The following is a 20,181-nucleotide window of genomic DNA, read 5'->3' as shown; positions in this document are numbered from 1 at the left end:
CAAGATGCTTTTACTATGTTCCTTTGGTCCGAAGTTTGGAACAACTACTTTCACATCCGATGATTCTAGCAATGTTTGACAATGGACCAAACCAAATCAAGGCAACTCCTAATGGTGTACTATACTTTGGGCAATATAAATCCTAAACAGAGTTAGCTGCAACCTGCCATTGCAAAATCAAGTGACATCTCTCAGAGTGGTGTAGATGTGATTTTGCAGAGAATACAAGAGGTTTTGAATTTGTTGTATGATGGAGTGAACATCTAAACTGCCCACGGCGAGCGTGTATGGTGCAAAATGAAATTAAGAGGGCCGCCACAGACTTTCTGAGAAGCAGTTTGAAAATTAACACTTGTGGAATTAATAGGAAAAGCAAACTGATTTTCCAACCTTTGATCTCATCAGGCAAACACCTCAGGATGCACCTCTTATGCATGTGATATTAGACGGTGTGGCACCACTGGAAGTTAAAACTGTACTTAAACATCTGGTGCTATCTGGGCAGCTGGAATTGGACACATTTAGCAGTGCTATTCTAGGATACCCATACTCAACTGATGTCCGAGACAAACCTTGCCCTATTACTGTTACCACGTTATCATCAAATGACAACAGACTTAAGCAATCAGCTGGGCAAATGCTTGTCCTATTGAAGATCCTGCCATTCATGTTGGATGGCTAAAAATAGTAATGAATACTTTCAAATGATTATTGAGTTAATAGAGATTGTTCAGATCTTATTTGCACCAGTTATTTCTCTGGCTACTAAATCAAAGCTTAAGCTGCTTATTAAGCAACATTTTAACAATGTGAAATGGTTATTTCCTGAGAACAATATAACACCAAAGCAACATTATTTGATACATATTCCAGAACAGATTAACCCTCTGGGGTCTAAGGTGTTTTTGGGGTCCTTGAGATGTTCTGACATGCCCTGACATTTGTGCTTTTTTCAGTTGCTTATAAACATATTAATGGCAAAAAAAAAATTACACACTATTTAGCACAAACAGGGCTACCATAATATGTGAGCAACAAGAATGTACATGTCTGCATTTTTGAGAGAATAATGTTTATGCGTGGTTATTGAAAAAACTAAAAACTAATGTTTCTGAAATAAGGCCATAAAACACATTCTAAATATGTGCCAATAAGACTTTTGTCTAATGGATGTCATCACCTAGTGTTTTTTCTTCAAAATGATGTGAAAATCATCCTGCCTAATCATTCACATAACACAATACATTGATTTGAATTTTGCAAAGCACTTTCAGTTTGGAAAGGCAATATTCGAGTGGGCATCAACGATCATGCATATTTAGTGGTTCACACCTGAAGAGACAATGGGGCCTGCATACTTAATTAGCCATTCATTCAGGTGAGTCACTGAGCCACAAGAGTGCAAGAGCAACAGTTGGAAGCATCTCAATTCTTTTTTATTTTTCCACATATTGTGCTTGCAATTTGGCCTATAATATCCAAGGAAAACATGTCTAGTAATTGTGCAGTTAATTCTCATACTGTATTTTCAGTTTTGGAATATTTATCCTCTCCCCAAATTTGTCACTAATAAAACACAATAAAAATAATTTAAAGAAAAGGCTTATATTTACCTTTTAATAGTTTGTTTACATCTACCTTGTAAATATATTTTTTTATTAAAAAGGTTACAATTACAACAACAATTCAAGTGTAATCTTTCTTTGAAAAAACTAAAGTATACATTTTATCATACATATTTCAAAGTTAAGGATTTGATTGATTATTTGATAACTTTATTTTTGACAAAACATACTATATTTAACATGAGCAAATATTGGCAAACAAAAGCTTATTTGAGGTGGCAGATATTTTACAGTAAAAATGTATAATCTATCCAAAACTAATCAACGAAATGTTGTCTTTCATATGTCTGTAACATAGGTCTTTCATTTTTATTATAAGAAATATAAATGTTAATTTGCAGTTTAATACATTGCTTATACAAATACATTTCATTTCAACATATTTCAGTCGATTTTTACTCAGTATAGCAATACAGTTTGCTAAAACCGAAACATTAATTCACAAACAGAAACGCCTGACTGTAATTTTCAGTTTAATACGTTGCTTATACAAGTAGCCTACATTTTATTTCAACATATTTCTGTCGATTTTTACTCAACTCAGTATAGCAATACAGTTTGCTAAAACATCATCATTCATTCACACAGAGACGCAATTTAAATTTAAACTGTCTTAAACAGCGCGCATCTCTGCGGCTGCCGTTCATTCATTCACAGAAACGCGATTAACTTGAGAAGGAAAAAAAACTTACTACATATTCGGATCCTCTCTCCTGCAATACCCGCACTCTGAGGTAGATTTTCCATTATTATTATTCCTCACAGCGCTGCCAGATGGTGTAAACACGTAGGTTACAATATGATTAAACTTGTGTTTTCTCGAGCTGATATGGGGGCGTTCACAGGTTTGCTTGGATTGCCTCAGTAATTTGCGTTTGAATAGCACGCGCTCTCCGTGGACGGAGTCACATTACATTTGAATTAGCTCTAATGAGCTCGACTGGAATCGCTCTCTTTTAATACAGATTTCACAAGATGAGAATATTTGGTTTTTTAATAATTTTTCTCATTTAAAAGAAGATAATTCAAGCTTCATGCCTGTGTGTCTGTATGCTTGTTTGACTGAGTATTCGCTGAGTTACAGTTCATTTTCGGACGCGTTTCAGAATGGTCTTCACTGACAGAGAGAAGGCAGGACTCACTTTGTGTTTATTTTTCTTTATTTGGCAAAAAGCACAACACTTTGTTTTTATTGTGAGTATACACAAAAATAATACACATTTAACAGAATCGATTGATGTATGAAACTTGCTTGTAATATCAAAGTCCACAGAGCAAAATTAATTTATTTTGAACTGAACTGAAAAAAAGCGAGCCTATCGCGCCGGCGCGATTGTCGACCCCCGGGGGTTAAAGATTTAGGTCCAATGCTCAGACACATGTGTACGAGATTTGAATCTAAACACTGTTTTTTCAAACAGTGGTCTTCTAAGTTAAATTTCACGAATGTTTGCAAGTCCTTGGTTAAACACAATCAGATGTTTTATTTTTTTTAATTTAACCTTTATTTAACCAGATGATCTCATTGAGATTTAAAACCTCTTTTGCAAGAGAGACCTGGCCAAAATGGCAGCATACTAACAACGCATAGTTACAAATATGATCACCAAGCATACGTACAACAACAAGAAACATTTAAACAAGATCCTCAAGATACATAAACAAACCACATCAACATCAGACTACTTAAAAATACAATTTATACCTACCATAGGTATAAAACGATTTAGGTATTTTTTAAAAACAGTGACAATTTATGGCATCTATTTCCAACACTTTCATGCGATGTTTAAATTCACCAAATGAAATCAGAGTTCGCAATTGCAAATCAGTCTGTAATGTGTTCCAGGTGGCTGGGGCTGCATAGCTAAAAGCCTTCTTACCAAGCTCTGTACGAACCATAGGTACAGTTAACAAATACAAATTACTAGAGCGTAAATTATAAGAACTGATATTACGTGACATATAGGAGCAAAGATAAGACGGAAGCATATCCAATATAGACTTATAAATAAAAATAAGCCAATGTATATGTCTCCTTACTGACAATGAGGGCCAGTTTGTCATTTTGTACAAAGTGCAATGATGTACTGATGCCTTACATCCAGTCACAAATCTTAATGCATTATGGTAGACAGTATCCAACAAAGACAAACTTCGATCAGGCGCATTTCTATAAAGCAAATCACCGTAATCAAGTGCAGTGAGAAGGTGGCAGCAACCAATCTCCTCCTGGTTTTCCAAGAAAAACAGGCTTTATTTCTAAAATAAAATCCTATTTTTAATTTGAGCTTTTGTACCAGTTTATCAATGTGCAACTTAAAAGAGAGCTGATCGTCAATTAATATACCCAAATATTTGTACAATTTGACTTGTTCGATCTGCTCACCATGTATAGTAAAAATACTTGGAAGACTGTCCAAAGACTTCTTAGATTTTGAATAAACCATAATCTTAGTTTTTTCAACATTCAAAACTAGTTTAAGCTGATAAAGTTGGATCTGAACAAGGTTAAAAGCAGATTGTAAATAAGAAAAAGCTTGGTGTAAAGTTGCAGCCTTACTATAAATAACGGTATCGTCAGCATAAAAATGGAAATGAGCCTGAGAAATGTAATCACCCAAGTTATTAATATAAATAGTAAATAAAATTGGACCCAAGACTGATCCTTGCGGTACACCACAAGATACACTCAGAGTTGCTGATTTGGAATTGTCAAAATAAACACACTGAGTTCTATCTGCCAAATAATTAGTAAACCAATCAACAGTATAATCAGAAAAACCCATATTTCGTAGCTTTTCCAGTAAAATGCAATGGTCCACTGTATCAAATGCTTTGGCTAAATCTATGAAAAGAGCTACACAAGTGTTCTTGCAATCTATTGCCTCAATAATGTCATTAATGACCTTCATTGCAGCAGTAGTAGTACTGTGCTGCCTTCGAAACCCAGACTGTACGTCAGACAAAATATGATTGGCAACCAAATATTCTTTTAACTGATCACCAACCAATGTTTCTAAAACTTTAGCTAAAATCGGTAATTTGGAAATTGGTCTATAATTATCCAAACACGAGGAATCTCCTCCCTTTAAAAGAGGGACTACATATGCCGATTTCCAAATTCTTGGTATCTCATTGTTGACTAGGGTTTGATTAAAAATAATTGTAATTGGTATAGCAATAAAATCAGCGGCTATTCGCAAAAAATAAGGCTCTAAAGTATCAGGTCCAGGAGATTTACTAGGGTCCAAGGCAATAAGAGCTGTTTGCACATCTACGACAGAGAAAGACTTTAGACAAAAGGGCTCTTTACTCGCCACCGATTTCTGGGACGGAACTGAAGAATTTAAACAGTTTGTCACAGTTGATTTGTTTGCGAGGAGCTGACGTTTAAACAAGGAACCTGCTTCCACAAAGTGCTTATTAAAGCACTCTAAAATTGCAGACTTTTCAGAAATGATGGCTTTGTCCTTAATAATACATGGAGGTAATTCATTATGACAATTTGAGGTGTATACCGATTTCAGGGCTTTCCAGAATTTCTGAGGATTATTTAGGTTTTCCGTTGTAGCTGCTAAATAAAAATCTGATTTTGCCTTTTTAATAAAAAATGTACAGCGATTACGCAGCTGTCTAAAACTGAGCCAGTCTGAATCTGTCCCAGACTGCCTGGCTTTAGCCCAGGCTTGGTTTCTCTGCCGAAGAAGATTAGCCAGCTCCGGGGTAAACCACGCATTATCACGTCCCTTTACTCTTAACCATGCTTGTCCACAATACTAATAAAACCATCATAAAAATATTTCCAAGCTAGCTCCACATTGTCAATAAGTGCAATTCTGTCCCAGTCAAAACAAGACAAATCATGTAAAAATGCTTGTTCACAGAAGTGCCTCAAATTTCTTTTAAAAATTATCCTAGGTTTAGTCTTAGGCAGTTTTGTATTTCTTACCGCTGCAATGACACAGTGATCACTCAAATCGTTAGCAAACACACCTACATCTGAAAATTTGTGAGGTGTGTTTGTCAAAAACAAGTCAATAAGAGTAGATTTGTTAGAGTTTCTGTTATTAGGTCTAGTGGGACTATTTATTATCTGTGTAAGATTTAAACCATTACAGTGATTTTTAAAATCATCAGACACAGAGGATAACCAGTCCCAATTTAAATCTCCCACCATTACAGTGTCACTGTAATCAAGTTCATTTAAAAATTCCATTAAATTTGGTAAGGCATCAACAACCGCAGAAGGGGGTCTGTAACAGCCAATAACAGTAATATACTGACCTTTGGCTATTTCCAGATTTAATGCTAAGATCTCAAATTGTTTAACAATAGATTTAGAAAATAAGATCCTGGTGTTAAATTTAGTCTTAACATAAATTGCAACACCACCCCCCTTCCTTAGACGATCACAACGGAAAACTCTATAGCCATTAATCACAATGTCCTTATCTAAGGTAGATTTTTTAAGCCAGGTTTCAGAAATTACTAAAACATCTGCATTTGTTTGAGTAGCCCATATCCTGACCAAATCCACTTTTGGCAACAAACTACACACATTTAAATGAATAAAACCAAGACCCGTCCTGGATTTAAAATCTTCAGGAGTACTAAGACTATTAATGTTAGGGCCAGGATTAGGATGTACATTTCCCGAGATCAACAATAAAATAAAAACAAGGCACTGCCTTTTTCGAGGCATATATCGAGAGTCATTATAGGTATTAGTAACAAAAATGTGATTTAGGACAATAAAGCAGTTCTTATAATCCAAACGAACAGAGTCAGTAGTCACAAGGAATAAGTGGTGCAACTTCTCCGTAAGACCAATGTCCGAGGAGGTTCCTCCAGTTGAGATGTAAAAATCTGCCCATACCTTTTGAGAGTGAGCCACCAGTGTCTTTTCATTCCCGGTGTAGTCCACCGCGATCAGCAGGAAAAAGGCTACTGTTAAAAACGCCATTCAGGAGCGATACGCCTCTTCGCGTCCCCCGAAATAGCCCGCGATGTTGCAATCAATTCCAGGGGAAAAACACAACAAGCAATGCAATGTATGGCCCAACAAAGCAGTGCAAGATTGTTCCACGCGGATCCGAAGTGCACCACACAGAACCAAAAACCCTCTCCCGTCACCGGCGAGGAAATTCCACAGCTCCGTTCAAAGTAGTTAATCCACTGCTCGATGCCTTACCAAAAGCAGAACAAATTTGTTCCACGTGGATCCAAAATGCATCACACAGAACCAAAAACTCTCTCCCGTCACCAGCAAGGAAATTCCACAGCTCCGTTCAAAGGAATTATTCCACTGCTCGATGCCTCACAAACTCCCAGTGCCCCAGGTGAGTCCTTTAATTTAGGCCCAAGCAACGGAAAACTAGCTCGGCTCTATCTATCATGGAAGGCAATAAAAAAGCGTTTTAAAAACGCTTTTTAGAGTTTTAAAACTTCACTCCAAACATGCTAAAATGACTCTAAACAACCATGCGTGCTGTCATGCGTGCTGCCATCTTGATGTTTAAGAGTTGTCAAAATATCAGCTGTGAGAATCACCCATTTTTTTCAAAAGACATTCTATTGTGTCCTGCATCTGAAGTGGTTAAATATGAAGTATGTGAACCACATTTTTTCGTTCTTTAAACTAAACTAAAAAACGAATAAACGAGATGGTTTTCATTTCTCATTATTCCATTCCAAACAGGAAATCAAATGACCAAAAGATACACCAGTGGTTCTCAACTCCAGTCCTTGGGACCCACTGCTCTGCACATTTTGTATGTCTCCCTTATTTAACACACCTGAACCAGATCATCAGCTCGTTAGGAGAGACTCCATGAACTGATTTGAGTGTGTTAGATAAGAGAGACATACAAAATGTGCAGAGCAGCGGGTCCCGAGGACTGGAGTTGAGAACCACTGAGATACACGGACCACTTGTAAACCTCACACACATCTCCGAAATAATACTTGAGAGGAATATAAGTACGGTTCATAAAGGGGTCATATAATGTCATTTTTGTGCAAGCTAATATGATTCTTTAGGGTCTAAATTAAAAGTTTGTAATATACTTTAATTAAAAATTCTCATTAGTATTGTAAGAAAACACTAATTTTACCTGGTCAAAAACAGCTCTGTTTTCAGCACGCCGTTTGAGTGCATGTGTCTTTAAATGATAATGAGCTTTGCTCACCCCGCCCCTCTGTTCTGTGCGTACACCGTTTGTAAAACAAAATCACAATAACCATAACGCGTTGTTTATTATAAACATGGGATTATGAATTATATTGAGAACGTCATACATAGAAAACATGGCGTAATGTACCTGAGTGTAAAAATAGCCGCATTCATCGTGAAGCGTGCAGCAAGCGATTTGCAAAGATTAATATAAAGATTAATATAAAGGTTAATAAAACGTTACACTCACTCACTTCTTCTGGAGGTGCAGCAGGAACACAAATAGTTGGTACCGATCCTTTTTTCAGAAGCAGCTTCTTAGCAAAACCAGCTTTATACTGACCCTCGTTTGTAAAGCAGTCTGGTGAAATGATTCGCGCAAACATGAAAGCATTGACGTTGATCGCGGGGAATTCCCTTCGAAAACAAACTCAGCCACTTCAGCGGTTCGGATTTAGGAACATCAAAATGACTGCTGTTTTCGTTATTACACCCAAGAACACCACAATCGAGACGCCATTCTACTCAGTGCTCCAGCTATCAGCAATGAACGCGCCGGTTGGCGCGGGCTATGATTGACAGCTCGCTCACGAGGGCGCGAGGGCAGGACTGTGTTGAAACGCTGCTGTCAATCAACCATTGTGGGAGGGGCGTCGATTTTGTGACGTCACAAAATCGAACAGCTTGATTCAGGAGAGGGGGAAACATAAGAAGATTAAAAAAAAACCACTGGATGGATTTTTATCATTTTATGATGGTTGTGTACAGGCACTGCCAACACACATTTCAGTACAATCAACTTGTAAAAGTGCATGTACCATTATATGACCCCTTTAAATATATATATATATATATATTTAACACATGAGCAGAAATTGGCAACATTATAAGCTTATTTGATGTGGCAGTATTTTACAGTAAAAACTTTATAATCTATCCGATTTTTGTAGTCGATTTTTACTCATCTTAGTATAGCAATAGAGTTTGCTAAAAGCTGTTCATTCATTCACACACAGAAACGCGATTCATATTTAAACAGTCTTTTTGCGTGTACAGACACTTGCGATTAGAACAAAGCATAGAACTGACCTATTCCTGGATCCGTTGATCCTCGAAAATGAAACTTCCAGCACTTCTGAGGTAAATTTTCCAGGATTATTATCAAGATAGTATTATTCCTCACAGCGTCGTAAAGTACATGAGTCTGAAAGTGAACTCGCAGTGTGTGCTATCCAGCTGATGTGGGCGTTTCACAGGATTGCAGGATCGCCTCACATTTGCGTTTGAATAGCGCGCGCTCTCCGTGGGCGGAGTCAAATTAAAACATAATGAGCTGAGATGAGAACGACTGACATCTCTCTCTTTTCATACAAATTACATAAACTGAGAATATTTGTTTTTTATAAAAATTACTTCATTAAAAAGAAGAGAATTCAAGCTTCATGCCAGTGTGACTGTTTGACTGAGTATTCGCTGAGTTACAGTTAATTTTCGGACGCGTTTCAGAGAAGGCAGAACTCGCTTCATGTTTATTTTTCTTTATTTGGCAAAAAGCACAACACTTTGTTTTTATTGTGAGTATACACAAAAAAAATACACACTTAACAGGATCGATTGATGTATAACACAAGTAGCCTATGTCAAAATCAAAATCAAAATAGTATTTTGACTCTCTCTTGCACTGATAAGGAAAAAAGCGAGCAGATCACGCCGGTGTGATTGCCCACCTCAGGGGGTTAACATCTGAGTTCAGGAGGGAAATCGGACGATAGGAGCTGCACTGAGAGGGACTTTCTTGTCTTTCTTCAAAATAAGAGAGATAGTTGCTTCACGCATCGTATGAGGGAGAGAATTTGAGGACAATGATTCTTTGAATACAGTGAGGAGCAGAGGGGCAAGTGCGTCTGAATTTTTTTTAAAGAACTCAGATGGAAAGCCATCTGGCCCTGGCGACTTGCCATGTTGCATACTTTTGATTGTGTCTATAATCTCTTCTACCGAAATGTCTTTCTCTAGGTCGGATGCCAAATCTGAGTCTAACTTGGGAATATCCAGGTTACGAAAAAATTTATCAAGGGCAGATTTATCGTCTGGTGGTTCTGAAGTATAAAGGGCAGCATAATACAGACGAAAACATGAGTTTATCTCCATATGGTCTACATGTTTTTGACCTTGTTCATCACTAACCTCCAAGATATACTGATTAGCAGTCTTCTGACGCAACTGATGTGCTAAAAATTTTCCCAGCCCTCTCCCCATATTCAGAAGAAATATGTCTGGATTTTACTAAAAGGTTTTCTGCTTGATGAGTCGAGAGGAGATCAAACTCCGTCTTAAGCAACAGACGACGTTTAAGTATATCCGCAGAAGGTGAGTGGCTGTATATAATATCTAATTTCAAAATATCGTCCATCAGCTGCCTAAGACGTTTGGTGGTGGCTTTCCTTTGCATTGAACCATATGAAATGATCTGCCCCCTCAGATATGCTTTCAATGCTTCCCAAATTGTTAAAAAAGACATCCCCGGGGTCTTATTGTGGGATAGAAAGAGATCAATCTCTGATTTAATAAAATTGACAAAAGTTTCATCCGACAGAAGAAGGGGGTTGAATCTCCAGGGGCGGTATCCAGGATCTGTGCCTGGAATATTTAGCTTCATTTTCAAGGGGGCATGATCCGAAATGATTATGGATTGATATTCACAATCAACAACCATGTGAAGAAGTTTATCATCAATAAAAAAATAATCGATTCGTGAAAATTAGTTATGTACTGGAGAAAAAAAGGAATAACCCCTAGAGGTAGGGTTTCTGAACCGCCAAACGTCCGTCAAACCATATGTCTGAAGAAGAAGATTAACTGTTTGGGATGACTTAGATTCAGGACAGACTTTAGAAGAACTGCGATCTAGCTTGGGAGAGAGGACACAGTTTATATCCCCCCCTAAAATGAGGTGGTGGGTATCTACATTGGAAATTCGGGAGAAAGTATTATCATCCCAAATTGGGGCGTAGATGTTTACTAAAATAACAGGGAGCCCATACAATCTTCCCATCACAATGATATAGCGCCCCATGGGATCTGAGTCTATATTAGACACCACAAATGGTATATTCTTACGCACTAGGATTGCTGCCCCCCTCATCTTGGAATTAAAACTGGAATGAAATGCTTGCCCTATCCATCCTCCTGTTAGTCTATTCTGGTCCGCCACCTGGAGATGAGTCTCCTGGAGAAACGCTATGTCAGCCTTCAGAAAATCAAGGTGCAAGAGTACCTTTTTCCGTTTCACAGGATGGTTTAAAGATTTAACATTCCAACTAATAAAATTAATCATGCACCCTGCATTTCCCACTGAACTGGAGTTAGCCATTAGGGAACTTAGTGAAGGAAACACTGAGAACACAACCCCACAAGTCAAGAAAATTAAATGTTAAAGAAATAAAACAAAACAAAAAAATAAACCCTTCCAACAAATCAAGTCTGGCAGGTCCCCAACCCCAGCCACCTAAATGACCTCTGATTCTGCGCATCCTATAGCCTGTCACGTCCCTAAATGCTGGGGACAGAAGGTTTCCGCACCGGCTGGTGCGGTAAGATGCGAAGGGTGTGAGGCTAGGTTTGCAACGGAACTGGGGCGGAGTATACACAAACTACACGTCCACCCAGACATTCGTAACAGGAAAAGGATTAGGAGGGGGCGGAAGAGGGGAAGTTCTGCTTCTCAGGAGACAGATGAGGAGACAGGGGCTCAGACGGCCTTGGTGGTTAACAGGGATTCCTCGCTGAGGAAGGCCCTGCCAAACGGCTTAGATCCCATACTGCAAGGGATAGTGAGGTCCTGTGCACATCGGTCCCTCCCATTCAACCCAACTTGCCAGAGGACGGACTCCTGAAGCTCCTCAGAGCGGAAGCCCGTAAAATGGCAGGCGAGGGGAGGGTGATGACACGGAGTACACTCACGTGCTTAAGGCCTGGTTGGATGGCTGCGACCAATCACCCGAATTGGTCGAAGCGGAAACGCAAAGGATACTCCAGGGATGCGTCCCTGGAGGGGAGAGTGGTCCAACCCAAAGGACGCAAACGCAACCGAGTAGGTCCAGGCCCAGGTACCGGAGGTGGCACCAAAAGAAAGCTCTCGCCCGAAAGCGCGCATACCAGTGCTGACAACATTCACCTCATGGGACCACTCTCCCAAGGCGAGATCCAAAAAAGCCTCTGACAGGCATGGAACGATTCCGCACCTGGCCCAGATGGGATTGGGAAATGGGATATTCTCAATTGGGACCCTAGGTGCGAGACTCTCACTCGGCTGTTAAACATGTGGTGGTTCACTGGAGTCGTTCCTATCCGTCTGAAGAAAAGTCGAACGGTGCTAATTCCAAAGACATCTGACCCAGGAGCAGTGATGGAAATTGGTAACTGGAGACCGATCAGCATCGGGTCGATGCACTTAAGGCTCTTCACTATGGTGGTAACCAAGCGATTGACAGAAACGTGCCCAATCCACCCTAGACAGAGGGGGGTTCGTCCTACCCCCGGGTGTGTGGAGAACGTCGAGGTGCTGCAAGGCCTCATCCGACACTGCAAAGAAGAGCGCAGCCCACTCACGGTAGCATTTATTGACTTTGGACAGGCGTTCGACTCCGTCTCCCATGAGCATATCCTGTCAGCTCTTGGGCGGATTAACGTGGACCCCCATGTGGTAGGTCTGAACTAGCAGATCTATGTAAACAGTACAACAAGTGTCAAGGTCGGGGGTAGAAATACTCCTAACATTGAAGTGAGGGTGGGTGTTAAGCAGGGAGACCCGCTGTCTCCCCTGCTTTTCAACCTAGCCATGGATCCACTCATCCATGGCCTTGAACACTATGGCACGGTGAACATCGTGGAGGATGGTCATTCAGTAGTGTGTCTTGCTTTTGCTGATGACCTGGTAGTCGTTGGAGGTTCCTGGAGTGATATGGCGCACAACTTGGGTTTGTTGAACTCATTCTGTCAGAGCACAGGCCTTAAGGTACAACCTACGAAGTGCAGAAGCTTCCTTGTGAAGCTGTGCAGCGGCGCCTTCTCGGTCAATGACTGTGCCCCATGGGTTCTGGGGGGCAGGGCCCTGCAACGAACCACCATTGCGGAAACTATCAAGTACCTGGGAGTCAATATCAACCCTTGGACGGGGGTTGTCGGCCTTGATTTGGTGGATGCTCTTGACAGATGGTTTAGGAATATCAGGAAATCCCTCCTTAAACCCTCAAAGACAGTGGTCCTCCTCAATCAGTTTGCGTTACCCTGGTTATACTACCAAGTGGACCTCAGTGAGGTCAAGGAAGGTGTACTCCGAGCTGCGGATGGGAAGATCAAGTGGGCGTTCAAGAAGTGGCTGCATCTGCCACCATCCACTTGTGATGGGCTTCTGTACGCAAAGAACCGGGATGGCGGCCTGGGGATTTGCAAGCTCGCTCGACACATCCCGTCCATTCAAGCAAGAAGGTTGGAGCGCCTTGCTTGCTCTTCGGAACCAGTTATGAGGGCCTTGATGGAGACCTCCTTCATGCAATCTAAGCTCAAAGGGGCGTGGATGAGAGCTGGTGGCACGGAAGCTAACCTCCCACTCATCAGTGGCGAGGATTTGAACGATAGAGGAGATGCCAACGACCTGTTGACCGACAAGTGCGTTTCTCCATTCGACTGGAGGCAGGATGAATTCCTGAAATGGATGGGACTGCCAGTTCAGGGTGTGGGGATATCTGGCTTTAGGGGCTCATCCACAAGCAACGCATGGTTGAGGAAGCCCGCGTGTCTGTCTGAAAAACAGTACATAGCGGCTCTTCAGCTGCGTGCCGGAGTGTACCCCACCCTGGAATTTCGGTGTAGGGGCAGGAGCAAGTCAGGTGCAGCTTGCCGGCAGTGTTCATACAGGTTGGAATCTTGTTCGCACATACTTGGGCAATGCCCGGCCATGCAGGGGGCCAGGATTGCCAGGCACTATAAACTGTGCCATCTCCTCGGGGCTGAGGCTGAGACTCTCGGGTGGGAGGCATGCCAGGAATGGGAGTTCAGGACCCGATCGTGGATCGTAAGACGACTTGACTTGGTGCTGGTCCGAGATGCACTCTCCTTGGTCATTGATGTGACAGTTCACTTTGAGTTCGCTCCTGACACCCTCACAGTGGCGGAGTGGCAAAAGCTGGACTATTACAGCCCCTATATGAATCAGATTGCAACGAAATTGGGCGGGAGGAAGGTGCAGGTTTTCGGGCCCTGTGGTTTCCGGGGCCTATGGCATGATGGCAACTTTAAGGTGCTGGAAGCCATGGGCTTGGGGAAAAAGAGGAGGAAATCCTTTGCAAAGTTGATGAGTCGGAGATGCCTCCTCTACTCGTTGGACATTCTGCGAAGATTCACCTCTGCCCAGAGGACATACAAGGTATTCCTGTTGTTTCGTGCCTACCCAGATGTGTTTGGGCCGGGTTGGGTAACACAGGATCCTGATCCCGTGAAGGGATATCAGTTTTCCCAGTCTGAATCGGTTTTGCTACATGGTCTTGCATGGAACAACGGGGCGGGGTGGATCCTGTTAGACGGGGAGGGGGCCCTGAGGGACTGGCTGAGAGAGGTACAGCTCTACTCGTTGGTCTCCGGGGTGCTCCGTCTTGTCCATGGGGGTCCAAGGAAAGCGGGAATCGCTCCCCGTTTGCTTGGTCAGCCTTAATGTGTGCAGGCTGGGCTGGGTGACGCATGGTCCTGGTCCCGTGAAGGGATTACAGGATCGGCACAGCTTGGCTCAGTTTTGCCGCATGGTGTGGCATAGAGCAACGGGTCTGGATTTATCTGGGGAGGCGGGGAGGTAGTCCTTGTGAAGGTGACGGGTTTGGAGGAGCCCATTGGACGTCCGCGAGCACAAACTAATCTCTTCTCTTTTCTGCTTCCTTTACAGGCACAGAAAAGGATGGTGGTTGCGGACAAGGCCGGTTGCTGGATGGCAGGAGATGGGAGAAGGGCATTTCGATATGATTAGAAGAAGTGCTACCCACTGTGAACGGGCCACGGCACTAGTGACACCAATTCGTAGTACAATTGGACATTCATGCCTAAATGGTGATGCAAGTATACTACCTTATGTTTAGCAATTGCTATTACGTCAAGTGTGCTGGTCGTTCGACCTAATAACAGCGCGCTGGTAGTATGGGTGACGGGCATCCTTAACAACTCGGAAAGTCGCGCCCCCATGTATCATCCAGGAATGATACTTGCTCACTGGCGGCGTAGCGTGTCACTAGCCAAATGCCTCGTCATCTAATTAGTGACTTAATTAGTCTTAAGGTCTGAGCTGAGTTTGGTGAAGCATTAAAGTTCTAGGTGAAGTCAATTTCTCATAATAATAATAATAATAATAATAAATAATAATAATGTTCAAATATGCTGGCTTTCTTAAGCCAACATAATTAAGAAAACTCAGAGAAACATCAACCAATTTAGTATGTAATAAAATTTGATTAGTTTTATAATAAAACTAATAACATTTTAAAGGTATGCCATGCTCTTCAACCAACATGATTTAATTAATCCCAAACCTGGTAGTTTTGTCAGTAGGCTATTAATGTACGATTCTAGCTTCTCTCTTTTCTGTCTCTTTCTTTTCATGTGGACTGAGTAGGCTACACATGCTAACATATAATCTGTCATATACTGTGGCTCACATTATTGGGGTCGCTTGCAAGTCGCAGCAGCACGAATTACGTGACCAGCAACATATTTCTGCTTCAAATATTGTGCGTAGTTAACAGTGAGTGGTGGTTTCAGACATTATTTTATTAAAGTGCATTTGTCAGTGCCGCACTTAAAAGCTCGTAGCTTACTGAAGGCGGAGCGTTTTGACCAATCAGATGAAAGGGGTGTTTCAGCGCTGCCCACATGTGCAAATTAAATATCGAACCCATTAACCGATTTGTAAACCACTAACAAAAAATTAAAAATCGAGCCAAAATCTCATTTTTTCGTTTTTTAAACTAAACTAAAAAACTAATAAACGAGCTGGTTTTCATTTCTCGTTATTCCATTCCAAACAGGAAATCAAATTACCAAAAGATACACGGACCACAAGTGCGCCAATGAGTGCTAATTTACTGGAAAACAAAGATGAAGTGAAAGTACACAATCAGTTTTCTCTGTTCTTATTTGATGTATTTCTTTTTTCATCCCCATTTTACACACTGACTGTACTGGATACTGTTTGGTGTACAAATATCTCAATATAAATTTAGACTGTCAGCAAATAAAATGCTATGCTTCTCTGATTTGCACCTTCTTGTTTCTCATTTGATTAAAATTAAGTTAAATAATAAAAAGTAGGAAACATAAAAAAGAGAAGATTTTAGGGGAAAATCGGGGTCCATCTGAGACGTTCAATAGATTTCTAGCACACCGAAAGAACACCACAGACACAGTGTAATCAACATGGGAAAAAACTGGGTAAAACTGGGAGTTGTGAAAAATATCATACACTGGTGTTTTGCCAGATGAGAAGTTTATCTATGAATCATATTTTTACTCTTTTAATTCCTTTTATAACTCTTTTAATTTTCCTTGCTTTAATTTGTGATTATTTTAATTCCTCTCTGTGTAAAGCACTTTGAATTGCCATAGTGTATGAATTATACTGTATAAATAAACTTGCCTTGCCTGTATTTATGTATAAATGGGTATATATATATATATATATATATATATATATATATATATATATATATATATATATATATATATATATATATACACACATACATACATACATACATACATACATTCATAAATAATGTTTTACGGTGCGTAATTTTACCTTATTTTAATTATTCTCATGTTAGGTAAAGTAAGTCAAATCTGTCCTAAATAATAAGCATTTGAATTTCCATACTTACAATATTTAGATCACAGAAGACTTCTCCGTGGTCAGTTCAGCTCAATCTTTTGTAAAACAGACTTATGGCAGGCGAGCTTCTTAATTTCAATTATATATATATTTTTTATTAAATACAGATTAACTAGTTTACATAAAAGGTACTAATATATAAAATAAAAATAAAAGTAAATAAAAACCAAATAATTTACAAGCTTTTAACTTCATGAGGCACAATGGCAGGGCATCTAACACCGGAGAGACCATCCTTGGTGAATCAGCGTCTGGCTGGACATTCCTTTACAGTCCTTTTTAAAGTCCATCAACTTTTTGACATCTTCAGAAATCTCCTCCTGTAAACTCCCTAAAACTTGTCCATTGGTAATCCCCTCCTGGAAACCCCCTAGGACTTGGTCATTAAAGCCTTTGCCTCTTCGTCCTCCTTCTTCTGGACCCTTTCTTTGACGCATTCTGTATCTCGTCCGCAACACACAGACGGCAATGCTTGCATTTTTCTTCTTTCTTTGGCAAAGCTCTTTCTAATACATTTTCAATTTCTCTCTACTCTGCCATATGCTTAATAAATGCTTACAACATTTAGTGTGGTGTTTTTCTTTATAAACCATTTTCTCAATAAATGATTTTACAACAACAATTGCAGTGTTTTTCTTCATTAACCATTTCTTAATATATGGTTACAATGATTATTACAAGAGTCTTACATTATATAACACTTTCTTAATAAATTGTTTAACAACAACTTCTGGTGTCTTTATTTATAAAACCACTTTCTTAATACAGTTACAATTGTGGTTTACTACGACACATAAGTACTTCATATACCAAAATGCATAATTACAATAGAATAATTGCATATTTCATAACAATAAACACACACACTCTCTACACAGAACAGAAGTGAAAGGATTTAACAACCCACTGCAATCCCCTGACTGTAAGCCTTATTTCTTCTCATTTGTTAATTTCAGTCACACCCCCAACAGCATCACTGACTCTGTGTACTTAAAGCAGCTGTGCTCCTGGTGTCTCTGCTCTATAACAGGAGACCAGCTTCACACCATGTTTGCTCTGGGTCTGCTCGCCTGTGTTGTGCTGAGAGCATTCAGTGCTCAGGCAAAAGTGGTCGATAGCTTTAATGAGTGTAAAGAGTTTTTCTACAAAGACACAGAACCAGGAGGAATGGATCAGAATGCCAAGAAAATCTGTCAGAAGTATGAACAAGGAGGCTCTTATTATGCTACGCTGTACTCAGTTCCTCACAGGATTCCTCTCTACAGCGCCTACACATTTGAATGCTCGAGCGACAGTGGAAGCTCAAACACCTGGCATGTTGAGCCACAGGTAACTATGTGATTCACTGTCTAACACAAGACTTTCATTAACAGTTTAAGCTCTGCATTCCACAAGAAGCAGTTCAGTTAACTAACGTATGGGTCTCCTTTCTGTTTTGTCATTGCAAATGATATGTACATTTACATTTTTCTAACATAATATTTCTTTTGTAGATTTCCTATCCTCAATCTGAAACTGAATATATGGTCCTTGAGAAAGACTTGAGCGTGTATGATCTTACGAAAGACGTTATTAAAGGAAATCAAGCCATGAGCAGCGACTACACTGACACTGGATATGATCGTGGACACCTGAACCCCAACAGCTTCAATTGCGGTGAAGGCCGTACAGCAACGTATACACTGACCAATGCAGCTCCTATGGATGAGTGTTTCAACCGTATCCATTGGAAGGACTGGGAGAAGGATTTGAAGGCGTTTTTGAAACAACAGCTTAAAAGTGATAATGATAGAGAGTCTAAAGCCACAAAAATCTACATCGTTACAGGTACAGTACCTGCTGTGAATCAACGGATACCACAAAAGGATAAAAGGGTGACGGTGCCCTCTCACATCTGGACGGCTGTCTGTTATAAACACCTCAGTGATGACAGAAAGTCTTTCTCCTTTGGCTTTATGGGGGAAAACCGGCCAGCAGAGCCTGGCATAAGCATCATGTTAGTCTCAAACCTGAATAATCGGCTCAGTAAACTCTATAGTGAGCTCTTGGGAACTCCTCAGTCAGTTAAGATTTTTGTGGATGGTTGTTTTGAAGACAATAATAAATTAAACAAGGTTCAGACAGCATTTAAGAAATTAATTGATCTGCCAAGGAATCAAAGAGTCCAAGTAACTTCAGATGCGCAGAATACACTTAGTGCGGTGAAAAGGATCCACCTATCCTCTACAAGCAATGCCAAGGTGAGGAAGGTGAGAGCAGAATTAGTCTTTGACAGCATAAACACTTATTCAACTATGGCAGAGGAAATGAAGAGTTTAGATGAAAGTGCTTGTCTTATAACTAATGCCAAACCACTAAGTAAAATTGTGCATGATGAGATCAATAAAAGGGAGGTATCCGAAGGGTCGGATGCTGTTGAATGTCTGTTGGTCCCAGAGAAGCAGAAGACTGCAGCTGATGGATCACAGTGCTTGAGCATCTCAGAGTCTAGTGACGGCTGTAAATGCAACCTAGCAGATCAAACCAAGCCCTGCTGCTCCTCTCCCTGCCTCTACCAGCACAATCTCAAGGGTTACTGGTGTAACTCAGGCCAGACGCCGATAGACTGCTCACCGCGGTACTCACTCGTCACGGCTCATGGACAGAGGTGCAAGGATGATCACCCCTGCGCCACATATGGTGAAGACTACTACTGGTGTAACTCAGGCCAGTCGCTGATAGAGTGCTCACCGCGGTACTCACTCGTCACGGCTCATGGACAGAGGTGCAAGGATGATCACCCCTGCGCCACATATGGTGAAGACTACTACTGGTGTAACACAGTCTCTGGCGGCTGGGGTTACTGCAGTCCTCCGCTGTGGAGAAGCAAAACTATAAACGGGAAGCCCTGCCTCACCAACCATGCTTGTGCCAAATATGGTTCAGGAACAATGTGGTGCTACACAGATGACCAAGGCAATTATGACAAGTGCTGTACTTCTGATGACTGCTTCTCTGCTGAGAACGGCCAAACCTGCAGGTCTGATCACCTGTGTGGCAAACATGGTACAGATTACCTGTGGTGCTACACGGATAATAAAGGCAACTGGGTTTATTGTTGCACAGATTGTAGCAAGTAAAACATTTACAATGTTTATTACAATTAATACTCGAGGATGGCTTTGCAAAGTTGATTATTATTGTACTTGGAGCACTTATTAACCTACAAAATTCAACAAAAAAAAATTGTTTTAATTCTCTCTGCTTCTGAAATCAACAGCAGTTTAAAAATGCCTGTTTTATTGATGATATGTATGCAAAAACAAGAAGCTCAATAAAATATATAATCTATAATACTTTTGCAAATTCTTACACAAAGTAGTATACTTTGTTTTCAATGAAAACAAATCTCTATGAGTGTAGACTCTCATAAACATAAACACACTAATACATAATCTACACAAAGCTTAAAG

General features: G+C 40.5%; 1 protein-coding gene across 1 annotated transcript; it reads left to right on the top strand.

The window, feature by feature from the left end:
* Nucleotides 1-17,723: 17,723 nt before the first annotated feature.
* LOC307157087 (uncharacterized protein) lies at nt 17,724-19,929 on the top strand. The gene is made up of 2 exons (XM_079868857.1): nt 17,724-18,058; nt 18,223-19,929. The coding sequence occupies exons 1-2, from the start codon at nt 17,777-17,779 to the stop codon at nt 19,846-19,848; spliced, it is 1,908 nt and encodes a 635-aa protein (XP_079724983.1). The 5' UTR covers nt 17,724-17,776; the 3' UTR covers nt 19,849-19,929.
* The last annotated feature ends 252 nt before the right edge of the window (nt 19,930-20,181 follow it).

The sequence above is a fragment of the Squalius cephalus genome, assembly GCF_949319135.1.
Source record: "Squalius cephalus genome assembly, chromosome: 4".
Lineage (NCBI taxonomy): Eukaryota > Metazoa > Chordata > Actinopteri > Cypriniformes > Leuciscidae > Squalius > Squalius cephalus.
This window is presented reverse-complemented; position numbering and strand designations above follow the sequence as displayed.